Raw genomic sequence first — 17,142 nt, 5'->3', positions numbered from 1 at the left:
AAGTCTCAAAAAAATTGTAACCGTGAATTACCAGGCGCTCTAACAAAAATCACAAACATTCTAACTTTCACAACGACAAATGTGTTTCCGTTTGGATTCAGAAAGCTATACATAAGCGAAAAAAGCGTTGAAGCAGATCTTCATTAGTAATCAAAAATATTGAAGTGAACTTGTATTCATTTCTGGTCCGCCGAACAAGGTCATAGGAGATAACTTAGAATAAAAGTGCGCAAACGCACGCAGGTTAGGCACAGCTTACATTAGACATTAGATTCTCTTTCGGGGGAGGTCCATAAGACTAAGATAGGCTAAGTTGTGGTATCAAAAATAAGCTAATCATCAAAAATGCGGACAACCACTAGATAACCATCCCCCCTTAGTTCACTGAAGTTGATCGACTTAAATTTACTTACAATTTGACTAACCTGGGTCCCGGAAGTGTTATCAAGTGGGGGAACAAATATATATCAAGTGTTTTTTGAATATTTTTTTTGAAAACCAAGGAGGGTGAAACCGTCAAACTAGGTAGCATTAATCGTCCCCTCTGCGGTTTAAGTGTAACGTTTTTTTGTGTAGTTTTCGGTTATCTTACTGGTAGGGGGAGAGATAATGGAGAATTTTTTTTTGTTTACATCTAGCAACAATCATCCGAATAAAAGACACCCAAACCAAAGACCGACACAGCAAAGACAAAGACACAGCTAAGACAGAGACACATCAAAGACCAAAACAGCAAAGGCAACGAGACAGCAAAGAAAAACCAACTAATATTCACCAAAGCCACAGACAATCAACAAAGCACCAAATAAAAGTTTTCAACAATGACATCGAGGGATTGAAAAATTTGAGAACAGCTCACCGCAAGGTTGCAACTGGGTTAAACAACGAAACCAAAACAGTTGCAGATAGAACTGGACAAAATTTCAAAAAAGAGGAGCTCATACAACTAGAAAAAATCTCAACATTGTTGACAAAAAACAGTTGTACCTGTCAGACATGAATCAGAAAGTTCAAAACTTGATAGATGACACCGATAGACTCGACGAAGAAATCGAAGAATTAGAAAATAACGACGACAAGATAGGACAACACGTCGACCTAATCAACCGCTTTGTCATGTACAATAGAACCCCAGCCAGAACTTCAACACCACGATTAGCACTGGACCGGCCATCGCCAACGTGAAACTGCCGAATCTGGAGTTGCCAACTTTTTGTGGAGACTACAAGGATTGGACGTCTTTTTTTGACCAAATCAATGGAGCAGCGACAAGCAACAGCCAGCTAACACACAGTGAAAAATTTCAGTATCTAAAAACAACATTGAAAGGAGACGCCGCAAAGCTTTTGACCTCTCTCCAAATCAGTGACGCAAACTTCAGTACAGCATGCGACATCCTGAAGAACAGATGCAACAACAAACGTCTGATTTTAAGAGCCCATCTTCACGCAATAGTTGCACAGAAATCGTTAGCAAAAGAAAACCCAAAGGCCCTGCGAGATCTCATGGAGACAATCGAAGAACACAGATTAGTGCTCAGCAACCTTGGAAATCTTTTTCGTGTACCTTATTGCAGAGAAATTGCCCACCGAAACGAGAAAATGTTGGAATCTTTCATCACTAGGAAGAAACCCGCAACGCTATCTTGATATGAAAAAGTTCACAGAAGACAGAACACGCGCCCTTGAAGCAGCCACAGAGCAGTCATCATCAACCATCGACAAGAGGCATACAAGCAGCCCACGACTTCGAAAATTTCATTCGCTTATTTCCACATCCGTGACTACAACGTGTGAATATGGCAACGAAAACCACAATAATTATCAAGGCCAAAGTTTCAAAGCACTTTCAGTACAGGACCAAGCTCAGTTGATTAAGACAAAAGGACTTTGCTTCAACTGCCTACGCCCTGGACATCGAAGTGAACAATGCAATGGATCAACTTGTAAGAAGTGCAAACGAAAGCAGAACAGTCTTTTGCACTTGGAAACCAATATTACCTCGAGGACAGCTTCAACAGCGCCAACAGTTACAACTAACAGCACGTCACCACAAGAAGCAAGCAATCAAGCAGCGAAAACAGTCCATAAAAATAAAGAAAAACTTTCAGCCGCAGCACAGTCGCAGATTGAAGAAGAAGAAGAAGAAGAAGAAGAAGAAGAAGTATTGCTTCCCACCGCAATCGTTCGAATTGACAACAACGGAAAAACCTCTGATAGCAGAGCCATTCTGGATTCAGGATCCCAAAGCAACCTCATTCCGGAAGATGCACTACAACGCTTTGGATTGAAAAAAGAAGAAGCCGATGGCCGAGTTTTTGGACTCGGAGTTCAAGAAGTCAACAACAGAAAAGGATCAGTAAATTTGATTCTGAAAACAAAAGATGAAGACTCCATCAGCATCAGAGCAACTGTCTTAGCCAAATTGACCAGCAATCTACCTTCGCATCATGTAAATGTCAGCGGTTGGACAAAACTTCAGGGCCTCAATCTTGCGGACACCAACTTCAATCAGCCATGCACCGTAGACTTGATAATTGGAGCAGGACACTATGAAGAATTGATGGTCGAAGACAACAGATTTAGGGAGCCTCAAAAGCCAATTATCTACCGCCTATCTTGTTTTGGTTGGCTCGTGATCGGACGTGAGAGCAAACTTGAAAAGAAGAGTACTCATTTTCAGTTTTTTTCATTTGTTCTGAACCAGACAATTTACAGCGATTCTGGGAAGTTGACGAGAATTTCGACAACAACACAGTGGACATCAGAAGAACAGAAATGCGAAGATGACTTCAAGAGTACTACCCGACGCAATTCAGAGGGAAGATTTGTTGTGAAACTCCCTTTCAAAGAAGACGTCGAACCCTTGGGTGACTCGTACCATCAAGCAAAAAGAAGACTACGGAGCCTCATCTTCCAACTGTAGAAACAACTAGGTGTATACAACAGATATAGTCATTTCATCCACGAATTCATACAACAGATATAGTCATTTCATCCACGAATTCATTCAACTTGGACACATGGAAGAAGTCAGCAGAAACAAAATTCATATGCTTCCCACAAACTGTTTCTACCTGCCACATCATAGTGTCATCAAAGACTTCAGCAACACAACTAAACTCAGAGTCATATTCGACGCTTCAGCTAAGTCAGCCAGTGGAGTATCTTTAAACGACCGTCTGTGGTTAGACTTCAACTTCAAAAGGACCTGTTTTGAATTCTGATTCGTTTTCGGTTCCATCACGTAGCACTATCTGCCGACATCGCCAAGATGTACCAACCAGTTCAACTTGACGATGAAGACAAGAACTTTCTCAGAGTTTTTGTGGAGAAATCCAAATGACACAGAGGTGAAAATATAAAAATGACAAGAGTGACCTATGAAATTGCATCATCTTCGTACCACGCGATTAGACCTCTCAAAGCCTCAGCAGACAGTTGCACCAACAGCAGCTTCTGCTTTGCAATCAATGATGACAGGTATGAGGACAATTTGCTAACAGGAGCCTCAGATGTAGAGCATGCCGCTCAGCTCAGGACGAAATAATCGCATTACTGAAAACAGCTTGTTTTGATATACGAAAATGGACATCAAGCGTTTCGTCACTTGTTGAGCAATTGCCTTTTTGTTTCCGCGAAACTTCAGACGAAATGATGATCAACAGCAATGACTACACAGTCAAAACACTTGGAATAAAATCGAGCGCTGTTCCAGATAATTTCACCTTCACAGTTTGCCTGGGCAAAGAATTTCCCAACAGAAAAAGGAAAATATCGGAAGTCACAAAATTGTTTGACCCCTTTGGATGGTTGTCACTAACAAAAGTTCAGTTGAAATCCTTCTTGCAAGTTCTTTGGATGGACAATTGACCTGGGCCGAAACCCTATCAGTAACTAAAACAATACGGAAGATTTCGACATCAACTCAAAGAACTTGAGAAGATCCACCGAGTTTTTGCAGCACCTTTTTCATCATCTTTGGAGTTTCATGTATTTTGTGACGCCTCAACCACAACATGCTGTAGTTGTCTAACTGCGAGAGCAAATGGACGTCCGAGTGCACACACAAATGATAACAGCCAAAACACGCGTTGCCCCAATCAAAACTTTATGTGTTCCTTGTTTAGGACTCTGCGACGCACTTCTTGGAGCACAGTAATCTCAAGAAGTGAAGGAAGCCATCAATGACAGTCGTTTTCCCAATCGACTGTCATTGATGGCTTGTGAATCTGTCCCCATGGCTTGTGAATCCGTCCCCAAAATCTTTGCTTGGACGGATTCACAAGTGACCCTCGCTTGGATTAAAGATATCCCTAGAAAATGGAAGACTTTCGTTGCTAACCAAGTTGTCAAAATTCAGGGCATCTTTCCTTCAGAGAATTGGAAGTTTGTACCAACAGAAGACAATCCAGCTTATTGCGCATCGAGAGAAATTTCGGTCGACAGACTTCTTTATTACCAACTTTGATGGAAAGGACACGTTGGTTGCGTCAAGACGAGCAGTTTTGGCCTTCATTGGATGTTACACCTCCATATAACGCCTCAACTGACGCTTTAGCCGAAGTAAACTCATCAGCCCAGCTATCTCTAGTAATGCAGCATCAGCAGCAAGACAACATGATATTAGATCTGATCAGCAGACAGTCATCAATGTATCGACTTGTAAGAATCTTCGCTTACGTCAAACTATTCACTCAACAAGCAAGAATAAGGAGAAGGTCAAGCAACAATCACAGTCAGTCGCAACCTGCAATTGATCATTCTAGTACGTTTCAAAAATCAAAACCAAAAGCAGTTTCCGACAAAGAGAAAGTTCAACTAAAGTCTTCTGACAACGGCCAAGATCATCAGCATCTACAACACTCGATGAAACCCCGAGACCAATCTGTAAAGAATTTCACAGAAAATTTGTTTGTAACCAACCAGCAGGAAAACCAATACGAAGATTTGGGTTTCTTCAGCAACAATCAGGACGCACCTCATCTGCAGAATATCTGCTAATCCAATCATATTGATGAGGACGACTCCCAACAACCACATCCCCTTCTTCAGAGCAGCCATAAAGACCAAACCCCACAGCCAAACTTTCATCAGCGCAGTCAAGAGGCAGAAGATTTTTGCCCGCAGCCCCCTTTTTCTGTTGAGCACGTCAAAGGAAGAGAACTCTACGCAACGTTTGATTGGACTTCAGCAAACAATCACTGAAATCCAGTTAACACGGACAGACTTGCTTCCACCATACAGCAAATTTCTTTCAACATCAGGCAATCATCATAAATTGTACAGCTTTCTTAACCCAAATAAACAGCATCCGCTCTTCAATGAACAAAGTCTAAATGAAAGGCGACAAAAACAATCCGAATCAACGGAACACAAATTGCAGAAAGAATCTGTTTATCAGCTACAGACGGATTTATCATCAGTTTTTTCATCGTCGCCAACAAGCGTTCTATCAAGAGTAAAGCAGAAGCAACAAATCACAACAAAAAGAAAAATTGATGTATGTCATCATCCTTCCCCATCAAATCTCCGCTCAGCGAGAATTGCCCTTTAAAGCATCATGCAGCAACCTTTTCTGCCGGATTTCAGGTATATAAAAGGATCAACAACACCAGAAGACTCAACTTCAAACCCACCAGTTGAATCATCCAGGCAGTGTATCAAAAAAACAGTCATTTACTCATTCTTCGACAAAGACAACAACGTCATCCGCGTTGGTGGTCGTCCTGCAAATTCCCCGTATAGCGTGGACAAAAAGTTCCCCATAATAATTCCAAAAACATCTCCACTAGCTGAGTTACTCATCCGAGAAAGTCATTTGAGAAACCTCCACAGTGGACGACAGATGAGCCTTTTTGCCCTCCGACAAACAGTTTGGATTCCTGGAGGAATTGCCAGTGTTAAGAAATTTATTCAGAACTGCAAGCCCTGCATACGATTTGACTCTCGCATACGCCAGCCATTAATAGGAGATCTGCCAGAAGAACGCATAGTTGAATCTTTTGCCTCCATTCGAATGGACTATTGTGGACCAATTTGTACCAAAGATTCTTCACAGAACTTTTTTAATTTGTTTCACCACCAAGGCAAAACATTTAGAGCCAGTGGAAAACTTAACAAAAGAAGATCGCCCCGATACCCTCAAGAGATTCACAGGAAGACGCGGTACTCCCCAAGTTTTTTACAGTGACAATTCGACAATGTTCATTGTAGCCCGAGGAGAACTCGAATTCAGACGACTTCTTCGAGATGAAGAGTTCAAGGATCTCATCAACAACTTTTGTGAGCCAAAATCACATTGATTGGTTTACAATACCACCCAGGACGCCTCATTATGGAGGAATATGTGAAGCAGCTGTTGAATCTATGAAGAACTATCTTTACAGAATAGTTGGATCGACTAAGTTACCAACCAGTGCCTTAACAACTCTCCTGACCCAAATTGAGGTCAACCTTAATTCTCGCACTCTAAGAGCGTTATCAACCGACATCAATGATCCCATAGCTTTAAACCCTGAACATTTTATAATCGGAAGACCTATCACAGCTATACGCGAGCCATCTTTACCCAATAACAACACCTTGTCACGACATTGAAGAAAAATAGACAAATTGATTCGTCAGTTCTGGAAGAAATGGAGTGTCGAATACTTGTCTTCATTGCAGCAGCGGAAAAAATGGAGAACAGAAAACGAAAAACCAGCAGTGGACGATATTGTTATCATTAAAGAAGACAACAATCCCCCAATGTGTTGCCCGCTTGCCCACATAATACAGACATTCGACGGTAATGACAACATTGTTCGTGTTGTTCAATTGAAAACACAAACTGGAGTTTACATCAGACCAGTCAGTCACCCCATACACCTTCATCGAGAAGCACTAGAAGATCGTGGACCAGATTAGTTCATTCAATAATGAGAAAAACCCAAAGATTCTCAATTGGTTTGATCACAACTTCTGCAATGTGTACCTAATCAGTTTACAAGAAATTGATAATATTTCTTACGATTTTCACAAAAACCAAGTTGTCAGTTTAAACAAAATCTTCTTCTTGTACCCTCAACTTTACTCAAAAGAATAACAAAGGAAACCTGCAGATGTCACAATTGAACGAGTTCAAGGAGGCCGGAGAATGTTCAAGGTCGAAAGAACTTTCAATTTCTCAAAAAAATTATAACCAAGAATTACCACGTGCCCTAACAAAGTCACAAGAATTGTAACTTTCACAACGACAAATTTGTTTCCGTTTGGATTCAAAAAACAATACATAAGCGAATAAAAGCGTTGAAGCAGAGCTTCATTAGTAATCAAAAATATTGAAATGAACTTGTATTCAACCTCTATCATGTTCTTAAAGACATTTTTTAGGATTTTTATCAGTTGTAGGTATAATAATATAATGACAACAGTTAACGACAATATTAAATTTGATGCGCTCATTTTTGCGTTGTTGGTTCTATCATGGGTCCAGATTCTTTCAACGGATAGCGGTGACCATGATTAGCTAATAGTTAGTTAAACATTTTCAGCTATTAGTTAAGATTTCGTCCAAATCATATTAATTGCATCGATATACATATTTTTGCTTGCATTTTTGGATCTTTTTTTTGATTATGCATCAAATCCCGCTGCCTAGTAATAAGTTACATTGTTTTATGAGTTTAGTCTTCAATTATTGTTAGCATTATATTGGTCGCATCCGGATAGAAAATTGCAAATACCTAAAAACTGATAAGAAAATAATGTAAGAGGAAAGAGTGGTTAATAAAAATTTTACATTTTTACGAAAAATAATAGAACACACTCAGATTTTTTGGAATCAAATCCAATGATCTCGTTGATAAACCTTCGGTTATTTTATGTGAAAAATTTCATATATCTACATAAACTGATAGTTTGACGTATTGCTATCAAAAAATTTGATGGTAGTAGAGATGACAATCATTTTTTCTATTGTCTGCTAATATTTCAACAAGGAGGCTCGGTTATGATTATATCGATCGGCCAAAATCGACTTTACAAAAAACCCATTTGAGTATATAGTTCCTCCTTCCCCACTAAAGTGGGGATCGGAACAATTATAAGGTTTGTCAGAGGGGTCCATGACAGACCTTATTTCAGCTATTCACTGAATGTTTACAAAAAAATGGGTAGAAGTGTAGAGCAAATTTCGGTTTCTCTTGATTACTTCAAATTTGAGTTTTAAAAAATTTTCTGACGTACTTAAACAAACCGTTTTAGATCCTTTATATCTTCTTCTGTAATTAAATAATTTTCAAAATCCATAGACTCAACAGAAGAGGTTATTCAATTTGACACTGATACAAGTGTTGCTTGCTGCCACTCGGAATTTGTTAACTCTGCCACTCTGAACAAAACTGAACACGGCTTGGACTTAAGGGAAAAGTGTATTAAAAACCCGGGATGACCACCATAAATGTTTCTTAGAAACCATACGTAAGACATGTATGGTTGTATGGCTTCTTTGATACCATACATAAGACCATACAAAATTTTCAAGGTGATCTCAAATGACGTCTTTTGGACCATGTAGTACAACAAATATATCGTACTTGCCATTGGCCTTCAACAAAAAAAAATTTTCTATGGTGCCTTGGATACCATATCCAAGACCATAGACTTTTATGGCCTATCCAAGATCATAAAACTTTTTTTGTGCAACATCTTTTTTGACACGAAAATGATTTTAACAACGTCCTATGCGGATTTCAGACGATAAAAATGGAGGTTTAAAAATTTCTTGAGAAAAAAATTTTATGGTGTCTTAGATACCATATCCAAGGCCATAGACTTTTATGGCCCATCCAAGATCATAAAACTTTTTTTTGTGCAGTATCTTTTTTTGGCAAAAAATGATTTTAAAATCCTCCTCTGCGGGTTACAAACGATTAAAATGGAGATTTCAAAAATTAGTTCTGAAAATTTTTATGGTGTCTTTGATACCATATTCAAGACCATAGACTATTATGGCCCATCCAAGATCATTAAATTTATTTTGTACAACCTAATTTTTTGGCTCGAAAATGCTTATCACCGCACCTTATGCGGGTTTCAGGCAAACAAATTGAAAGTACAAGACAAACTCATGAATTATAATTTATGGTTTCTCGGATATCATCTCCAAGACCATATACTTTTATGGCTCCTTCAATATCATAAAATTATCTTCCAAAAGCTTTTAACAAAATCAATGCCATTTTTCATATATTGTGCCATTTTTTCGTCAATTTTGCTTCAATGTCTGTAATCAGCCATGCATTCAGTATTAGCGGAGCTCTTGTTAAAACTTGGTTAACCTTTTCAGCATGTTATTTTGATGCAAGTCAAAATTTTCCGTTTTTTTTTGTTTTTGTAGTTGGAGTGTTTAAATTTCAATGATACGTCCTTCTCCCTATTTAATTCGCGCTTTCTTCATCTATTTCTGTCCGTGAAGCCAGTTTTACTGATGGTTATTGTTAATTCAACAATTTTTCATTTCTGACAATTTCAACAAATTTCTGTGTGTGTGTGTTGTTTTTTTTGTCAAACTAATCAAAAAATCGTAGCCTCCATGGCGAGGTGGTAACTTGTTCCCGCCTCCCCATGAAGACTTGCAGTGACAAAAAATTATTGAGTGGACCTAAGCTCCTCCCACAAACACGTTAGCATGGCTGTTCTACTCAGCTATACTTGATTTCTGCAGAACTGGATCTGTGCTTCTAGCTCAAAAAAAGAGGTACACTTCAGTAATTTGCTGATATCTTCCAAAGTACTCTATCAAATTTTTTGGGCGAAGAATCATTTTTCTGATGCTGTAAATTTCTTGTTTTTGCTGTTTAGGTGCTGTCCTAAGTCGTCGTGGTGAAAAAGTTTTTCACTATTAAATTTTAAAAAGTCACCAATAATGAGATTTTGGTGTTCTCCAAAAACGGGTACCCCAGAAAACCAGAAAAAACCTACATATTTTGGTTCCCTGGATTCCCCTCTTATTGGGGACGATCCCCATATATATTTTTAGTTTAATTTTTTGGAGTTGAGTTGGTCAATTTTTGCTCTGCATGCGCCGAACCTCGATTTTCGGCCATGTTCGGCTAATTCGGCGGTGACATAAAGTTGAAATTTTTGTGTCAAGATTAAACATTACAGTGTTTTAGACTGCTCAGTTAATGGGGAGTATCACTATTTACTTAATGTACCATTTTTTCCCACGTTTTGATGGTGCATATTAGCGATACGTGAAACTTGGTAGTCAAAATAAATCATTTGACCATATGAATGACTTTTTTGCAATTGAACAAGTTATCAGGCGTGCTTTTTGTGTTTTCTGAACAGTATTTAGGTTCTTGAAGCTATTTGTATTATTTAATGGGGTTAACTCAACAATTTTTCATTTTTCACGATTTCATCAAATTTCTGTGAATGTTGTTTTATGTCAAAATCATAACCTTCGGGGTGAGGTGGGAAATTTTTGACCATCTCCCCATGAAGGTTTTCCGTGATCCAGAACGTCGAATTGCACCAGAACGTCGAATCCCAACCACAAATACGCCGGCAACTCTGTTTCACGTTGTTTTACGTCAGTTCCGGAGATTTTGGGCTTTGTTTTAGCCCAAAAAATGGAGTACAAAACAGTATTTTGTTAATATCTGCTAAAGTGCTGGACCAAATTAAACGGCAGTAATCGCATTTTGTTAGCACTAAACTCTTCCTGCTTGCAGTGTTTAGTTGGTTTCTCAAATCGTCCTAATCAAAAACTTATTAATGTTTAAATTTGAAAAAAAGTCGAATTTTCGGGCTATGTTGAATGACCCAAATTTCGGTACAACAAAGCACAAGCTTTACCCAACAAACCTTAGTGTATTATTATTCCTCAATTAGAGGGGAGTGTCCCCATATATACTTTGCATAGTAGTTTTTGGAATTGAGACGGTCAAATTTGGCTCTAAATCTGGTGACCTCGCTTATTTTGTCAATTAGCATTTTGTTACGAGCTGATTGTTTCAGGATGAATATTTTCTTTCAATTTATTTTGATCTTTTACTTCAATCACAGCCTTCAAGGAAAAGAAAGCCAGGTAAATAAGAATAGTTGCAACAGATATCCAGGCAAAATCTGCATTTGCGGAGGAAACAACTTGCTTTATCACATTGAGAAAGGAACTTAAGTTTGTACTTTTTCGAATTTCCCATTCAATTTTTGACCAAAACGACTAATTTTTGGCATAATTTGTTGCCGTTAGGAAATTCTTCTCTGGATTGGCTAGTCACAGTCCTGAAGATATTCTTCAGAACAGTTATTCAATGTTGAAAGCGGAAAAACAAAATTTTTTCTCAAATTTTATGGCTTAGTAGTGTTTTGCTCAATTGAACAAGTTTTTGGACGTGCGTTTTGCGTTTTCTAGACACTATTTAGGTTGCTGAAGCTAAATGTATCAAATAATGGCATTAATTCAACAATTTTTGTTTTTTCACGATTTCATCAAATTTCTGTGGATGTTGTTTTATGTCAAAACAAACAAAACATCATACCCTTCATGGTGAGGTGAGAATTTTTTCCCACCTCACGATGAAGGTTTGCCGTGACCTAGACCGTGGAAGTGGACCAGAATTACACCCAAAAATACGTCGGGAACGCTGTTTCACGTTGTTTTACGTCGGTTCCGGAGATCTTGGGCTTCGATTTAAGCCCAAAAAATGGAGTACAGAACAGTATTTTGTTAAAATCTTCTTAAGTACTGAACCAAATTAAACGGCAGTAGTCGCATTTTGTTAGCACTAAACTCTTCTTGCTTGCAGTGTTTAGTTGGTTTCTCAAATTGTCCTAATCAAAATGTTATTAATGTTTAAATTTGAAGATGGTCGAATTTTCGACCCAAAATGAGTGACCCAAATTTCGGTACAACAAAACACGAGAGTTACCCAACAAATGTTAGTGTTTTAGAATCCTCAGTTAGTGGGGAGTATCGCCATATATATTTTATATGGTATTTTATGTAGTTCAGACGTTGAACTTTGGCTCTGAACAGCTGTCACCTCGCTTTTTTGGACATTTGGCAGGGTACCTACTTTTTGCTATAACTTCTTCTAGAGGGCACCGATTGGGCTCATTTTTCAATATGATGCGTATCTCAAGCAGTGCTGCAAACTGTATCAAGGGCGTTTTTTGTGTTGCTGTTTTTGAGAAATTGGCCAGGGAACTTGGCCCCGGTTTTAGCCCCAGAAGCAGTTGACACCATCCGACACCACATTGAAGCTTTGAATTTTGTTACTTATGGTGACAAAATTAGTGTTTTGAATAGCCCGTCTAACGTAGATTCCGAATATGTATGCTTTAAATATCATTTTCAGAGGTTTAGGTGTTCAATTTTAGCTCTGAAGGTGATGTATCTCTCCTCCATTGTCATTTGATACGGTACCTTATTTTTGCTATAACTCCTTGAAAAACACACCGATTGAGCTCATTTTTTAATATGATGCGTATCTCAAGCCGTGCTACAAACTGTCCTAAGGGCGTTTTTTTGTTCAACCGTTTTCGAGAAATTGGCCAGGGAAATTGGCCCCGGTTTGACCTCCTTGTGAGAGAAACACTACCATGAATACGATATTGAACTTGTTATGTGTGGAATTAAAGAGCAGATTTGAGTGTTTTAGATTCCCGAGTTAGTGGGGAGTCTCCCCATATATACATTTGTGGTTATAATCAGTGGTTATAATGAGTGGTTTTAGGTTATAGTACAGAAACAGGACCCGAAATGCGTCATTTTGGTCATCTGGTACGGTACGTTTGTATTGAAATATCTCCTCGTAGAGTGAACCGATTTTTGATCTGTTTTTTGATTTGAACTCAGCTTGAGCAGTACTTGAATCCCTGTAAATGGCGTTTTGTTTCTTTGAGCCGTTTTTGAGAAATTGGCCTCGACACATACGGTCATTTTGACCTTTTAGTGACTGGTACGTTTCACGTTTCTACATATGAAATATTGAAATTAATGACTTTGACTGCAGGATTAGGCTCGTTGAACTCCATTTGTAATGGGGAATCTCCCCATATATATTTTGTATAGGGTTTAGTGAGATCTAGGGGGTCAATTTTCACTCTGCAAGTGAACCCCCCAACCCCCTGATTTTATGCTTAGAATCAGGTTGTTCACTTGGGAAGATGTAAAAACTATCAGTTTGGGTCACCCAAGCTGGTCCCATAGACCAGGTATATCGTCCTGGTGCCCTGGTTATAGTTATAATTTGTTATTATTTATAACAGTTGATATATATAACATTTATAAAGCGAAACAGGACCCGAAATGGGTCATTTGGTACGGTACATTGATGTTGGAATATCTCCTCGTAGAGTGAACCGATTTCCGATCCGTTTGTTGATTTGAACTCAGCTTGAGCCGTACTTGAATCCCTGTAGATAGCGTTTTGTTTCTTTCAGCCGTTTTTGAGAAATTGGCCAGGACACATATCGAAATTTTGACATTTTGGTGTCCGGTGTGTTTCGTGTTTCGACTTGGTAAAATGTGATAATCATATAATATAGTTACAAATATTGGTAAATGGTTACAGAGCATGTGTCGCAACATGGTAAATCTTTTTGTAAAGTTTTATGTTATATTTATATAATACTATTATTCTAAGATGAGGGCCTCGGGCCCCGTGAGGTGCACACCCCCCCCGCCCCGTTGAGACGCCGGTTAATCGGTTTCCCCCCCCCGCTGGGTTTTTGTGCACCACATGTTGGGGATGTAGTTGGTAAGGACAAGTTTTCCGGGCGTCTGTTTGGTCTGGCCGATACCCATTATTCGGTCTGTTTTGGTGACTACAGCCACTTTTTTTGTGTCTGAAACTTTCACGTGGTACCATCATTGCAGCCAACATTGGTCAGACTATGGTCAACATGAAAAACTTGGTATTTTGATAGATAGATAGATTGATAGATAGATAGATATATAGATAGATAGAGATATTGAGAGTTTGGTCACACTAAATTTTTTGATACTTCTTGGAAATCATACGGAAGGCAATAAATGGTTCTTATGAACCATATGTAAGACCATAAATGATTCTTGAAAACCATAAGTAAGACCATAAATGGTTCTTGGAAACCATACGTAAGACCATAAATGGTTCTTGGAAACCATACGTAAGACCATAAATGAAAGTAATGGTTCCATCTGTTTGCCACTCGTTTCCCATCAATCTTGTATGGAATCTTTGAAACCATAATCAAAACCATTTATGGTTCTTAGAAACCCTTGCAAGAACATACAAGAAATTTTGCCGCTTCTTGGATGGAACCATTTATGGTCTTAGGTATGGTTTCCAAGAACCATTTATGGTCTTTTTTATGGTATCAAAGAAGGGTCAACCCGGGAAAACAGGTCAATTTTGAATCCAGAAAAAAAACAGAATACATTCGTGAGTGGAAGTTGACTCTTTTTACAAACAGGGAAGATTTTTATATATCCGCAAAGTTCTGTAGATATCTTGGAAATGTTGCATATAGATAGAGGCGGAATCTCTTTTTGATATCCGGCTAAACAACGCTCTGAAAAACATGGCTTCTACATTTCGGTCAATTTATCTGATCAGGCATCAAATTTCTTGAAGACAAGAATGACTCCTTTTATGTCGTTAGTGCTATCGCACTGGTCTTTTGCATCTATGTTTTCCAAGCATGACTTGGAACCTTCGAACCGACAATATAAATTGGGAATAAGGGCATGCGAACAAAAACGATAGTACTCAAGATCTTCTCATAAAGACAAGCGTCAGCAAAGCTTTCGACCTAAACAGTTTGAAATTAAAATGATTAGCGCAACGAAATTTGGTCGAGATTCAATTGTTCCTCGGTGGTTTAAAAACAAAACAAGTTGCCCATAGTTATTCGGTTAGCCAGAAACGATGAATCGTCTAGGGAAAAACAAACTGTTCTTCAATATGAAATTCCTTTAAACGGTAAGATGATATCTCTTTACAGTGCTTTTCTCAGCAAGAAAACGTAGAATTTCGTGCTTTAAAATAGTTTGCTTCCAAATTGAAACATAAATAAATTGAGTCGATGTATTTCAACTATGACAGAAGAATTTTGTGCTTTTTTTATTTTGTTGCAAGTCTGTTTAACATTTTAGTTTAAATGCTGAATTTAATTTTTCAAAAAAGTTACCCCCATTTGAAATCTTAGGCCTCACAAATGCTGTGTATTTCAAAAAAATAAAGTTAAGTCCAAAAGATCTCCTTAATTCACTTTGTAACAAAAAATTTCAGAAAAATACCAAGTTAAAAAAAGGCGAGATTAGAATTGTGGAAAAAAACCATTGACGCTGTCACAAAATTTCATGATGAAGTGTTACCAGGAAATCATTATCTTTCCGTGGCAACCTCAAATCATACAAAACATATAGAACCCTTTTTGGTTACCAGCCCTAGTTTAGGACTCCATATTATTAAAATACCTTACAATTTAAAGGAGGTGGATAATGACATTAATCGCTTCAATTACATGGTATAGGACTCGAGTAAAGTCGAGCGAATTTCTCTTTACGGTCCAACCTATTTTTTATTAGCCAATTAGGGTTTTTCAAAACATGTGGTGAATTTTTCTACTAATTGCTGCGCGATTGTATTTTAAACCAATTCACCGCGATTATTACAAAATTCAATCCTGACATTTTTCTTATCATTCAGATATTACTTTAATAATTCGCCCTAGGGTGCCATCCCTCAACCTACCAAAAACATTGTCGTGGAGCTTACTTACTGCACCAACACGCATGCAAATTTACCAATTTGGAATGATTTATATAATGAATAACTACCAGAATAAGTCAATTTTTCGCTCTTTGTCGAACCAAGTTAGAGGACATCGTTTACTATCGAGCGCAACTGTTATTTATTGTTGACCCAAAGTCAAAGATGATCTGTTTAGTTCCCGCCGAAGTCTAGGACAAATTCAAAAGTCGAAGACGGTCTTTCAATACCTAATATCGACCGAGGAGGGTGGTTTCATAGGTCCTGGCTTTGCCTAGATTCCTTTTGAGTGATTACCAGCATGGTTGTATTTTTAAAGCTGTCAGTTAAGGTTTTTCAGTGCTCCGGAAACCCCCGATTGAGATATGTACAAATGAAGGCGTGATCTTGGACGGGTATGGATCAATTCAATTTTGGGCAATAGTAGCTGACGTCTGGAGTCCCAATGGGCGATACAAGCTTGAGTTTGCCAAAACTGATTTTACGATCCTTTCGCTGCAAATATGGGATGCAAACTTGGACGCCTACATCAAGGGATCGGACATTTTGTTCTTCGCCATTCATATAACAGCTGAAGAAGGATTTGTCATGATTACAGAAAGAGACGTACGTTATCTTTGTCTTAACTACTTCGAAGCACGAAGCGCGCACATTTTTTAAGGGATATGCGGTGATTTTTTGTAATCATTTGGTAACCAACACTCTATATGATTACCAACACTCTTGGTAATCATATAGAGAACATATATCGTTCCACAAAATAAGACATACAAAAATCCTTAGTGGGAACCATATATGAGCTTTTTTGGTTAGTAGGAACCATACATGATCTTTTCTTTTATAGATTTTTCCTAGAATTCATTTGATAAGATTCTTTTTTTTTGCTAATAAATGCTAATACTATAGTGTTTTGTAATGATTGACTTAATAAACTTGATTGAATTGTTTTCTTTGTACTTCGGTGCTTCCGGTGTATCACTAATGGATCACTAAGTACCTTACGCTAAGTTACACATTTTCGACCTCTTAATAGTAAAAAAAAATTGTAAAGAATGGAAATTGGTTATTATTTTCTAAACGTCAGTCTAATGAGCGATCAAAAAGAGACTGAAAAACAATTAAATGTTTTATTCTAGCTGTGCATTCTTCTATGAGGAAACCTGCTCCTTTTTTCCTCAGCACACATGCATATCATTCTCTTAAGATGAAAAATCCCGTACGCTTTACTCTATAGTAATAATTGTTGAGGCATCACCCAAAAGTCTATCATAAAGGTTAGAAGTTTATAAAAAATTTGTTTATAGTTTTATGTATAAATGGCGTGAAAGATTTACCCCAGAGTGAAACACTGACAGGAAGATAATTTTGATGCATTCTTCTACGCATAT

General features: G+C 38.0%; 1 protein-coding gene across 1 annotated transcript in view; it reads left to right on the top strand.

Moving 5' to 3' along the window:
• Positions 1-16,414, top strand: part of LOC142338089 (uncharacterized) — a 47,628-nt gene extending 31,214 nt beyond the window's left edge. Inside the window, exon 4 of the mRNA XM_075387721.1 lies at positions 16,095-16,414. Coding sequence (XP_075243836.1) covers positions 16,095-16,414 — 320 coding nt within the window. The remainder of the gene's footprint in view (positions 1-16,094) is intronic.
• The last annotated feature ends 728 nt before the right edge of the window (positions 16,415-17,142 follow it).

Source organism: Convolutriloba macropyga, chromosome 4 (genome assembly GCF_964194025.1).
Source record: "Convolutriloba macropyga chromosome 4, txConMacr16.3, whole genome shotgun sequence".
Taxonomy (NCBI): Eukaryota; Metazoa; Xenacoelomorpha; order Acoela; family Convolutidae; genus Convolutriloba; species Convolutriloba macropyga.
Note: the sequence above shows the minus strand (reverse complement) of the source record. Positions and strands in the feature narration are given on the sequence as shown.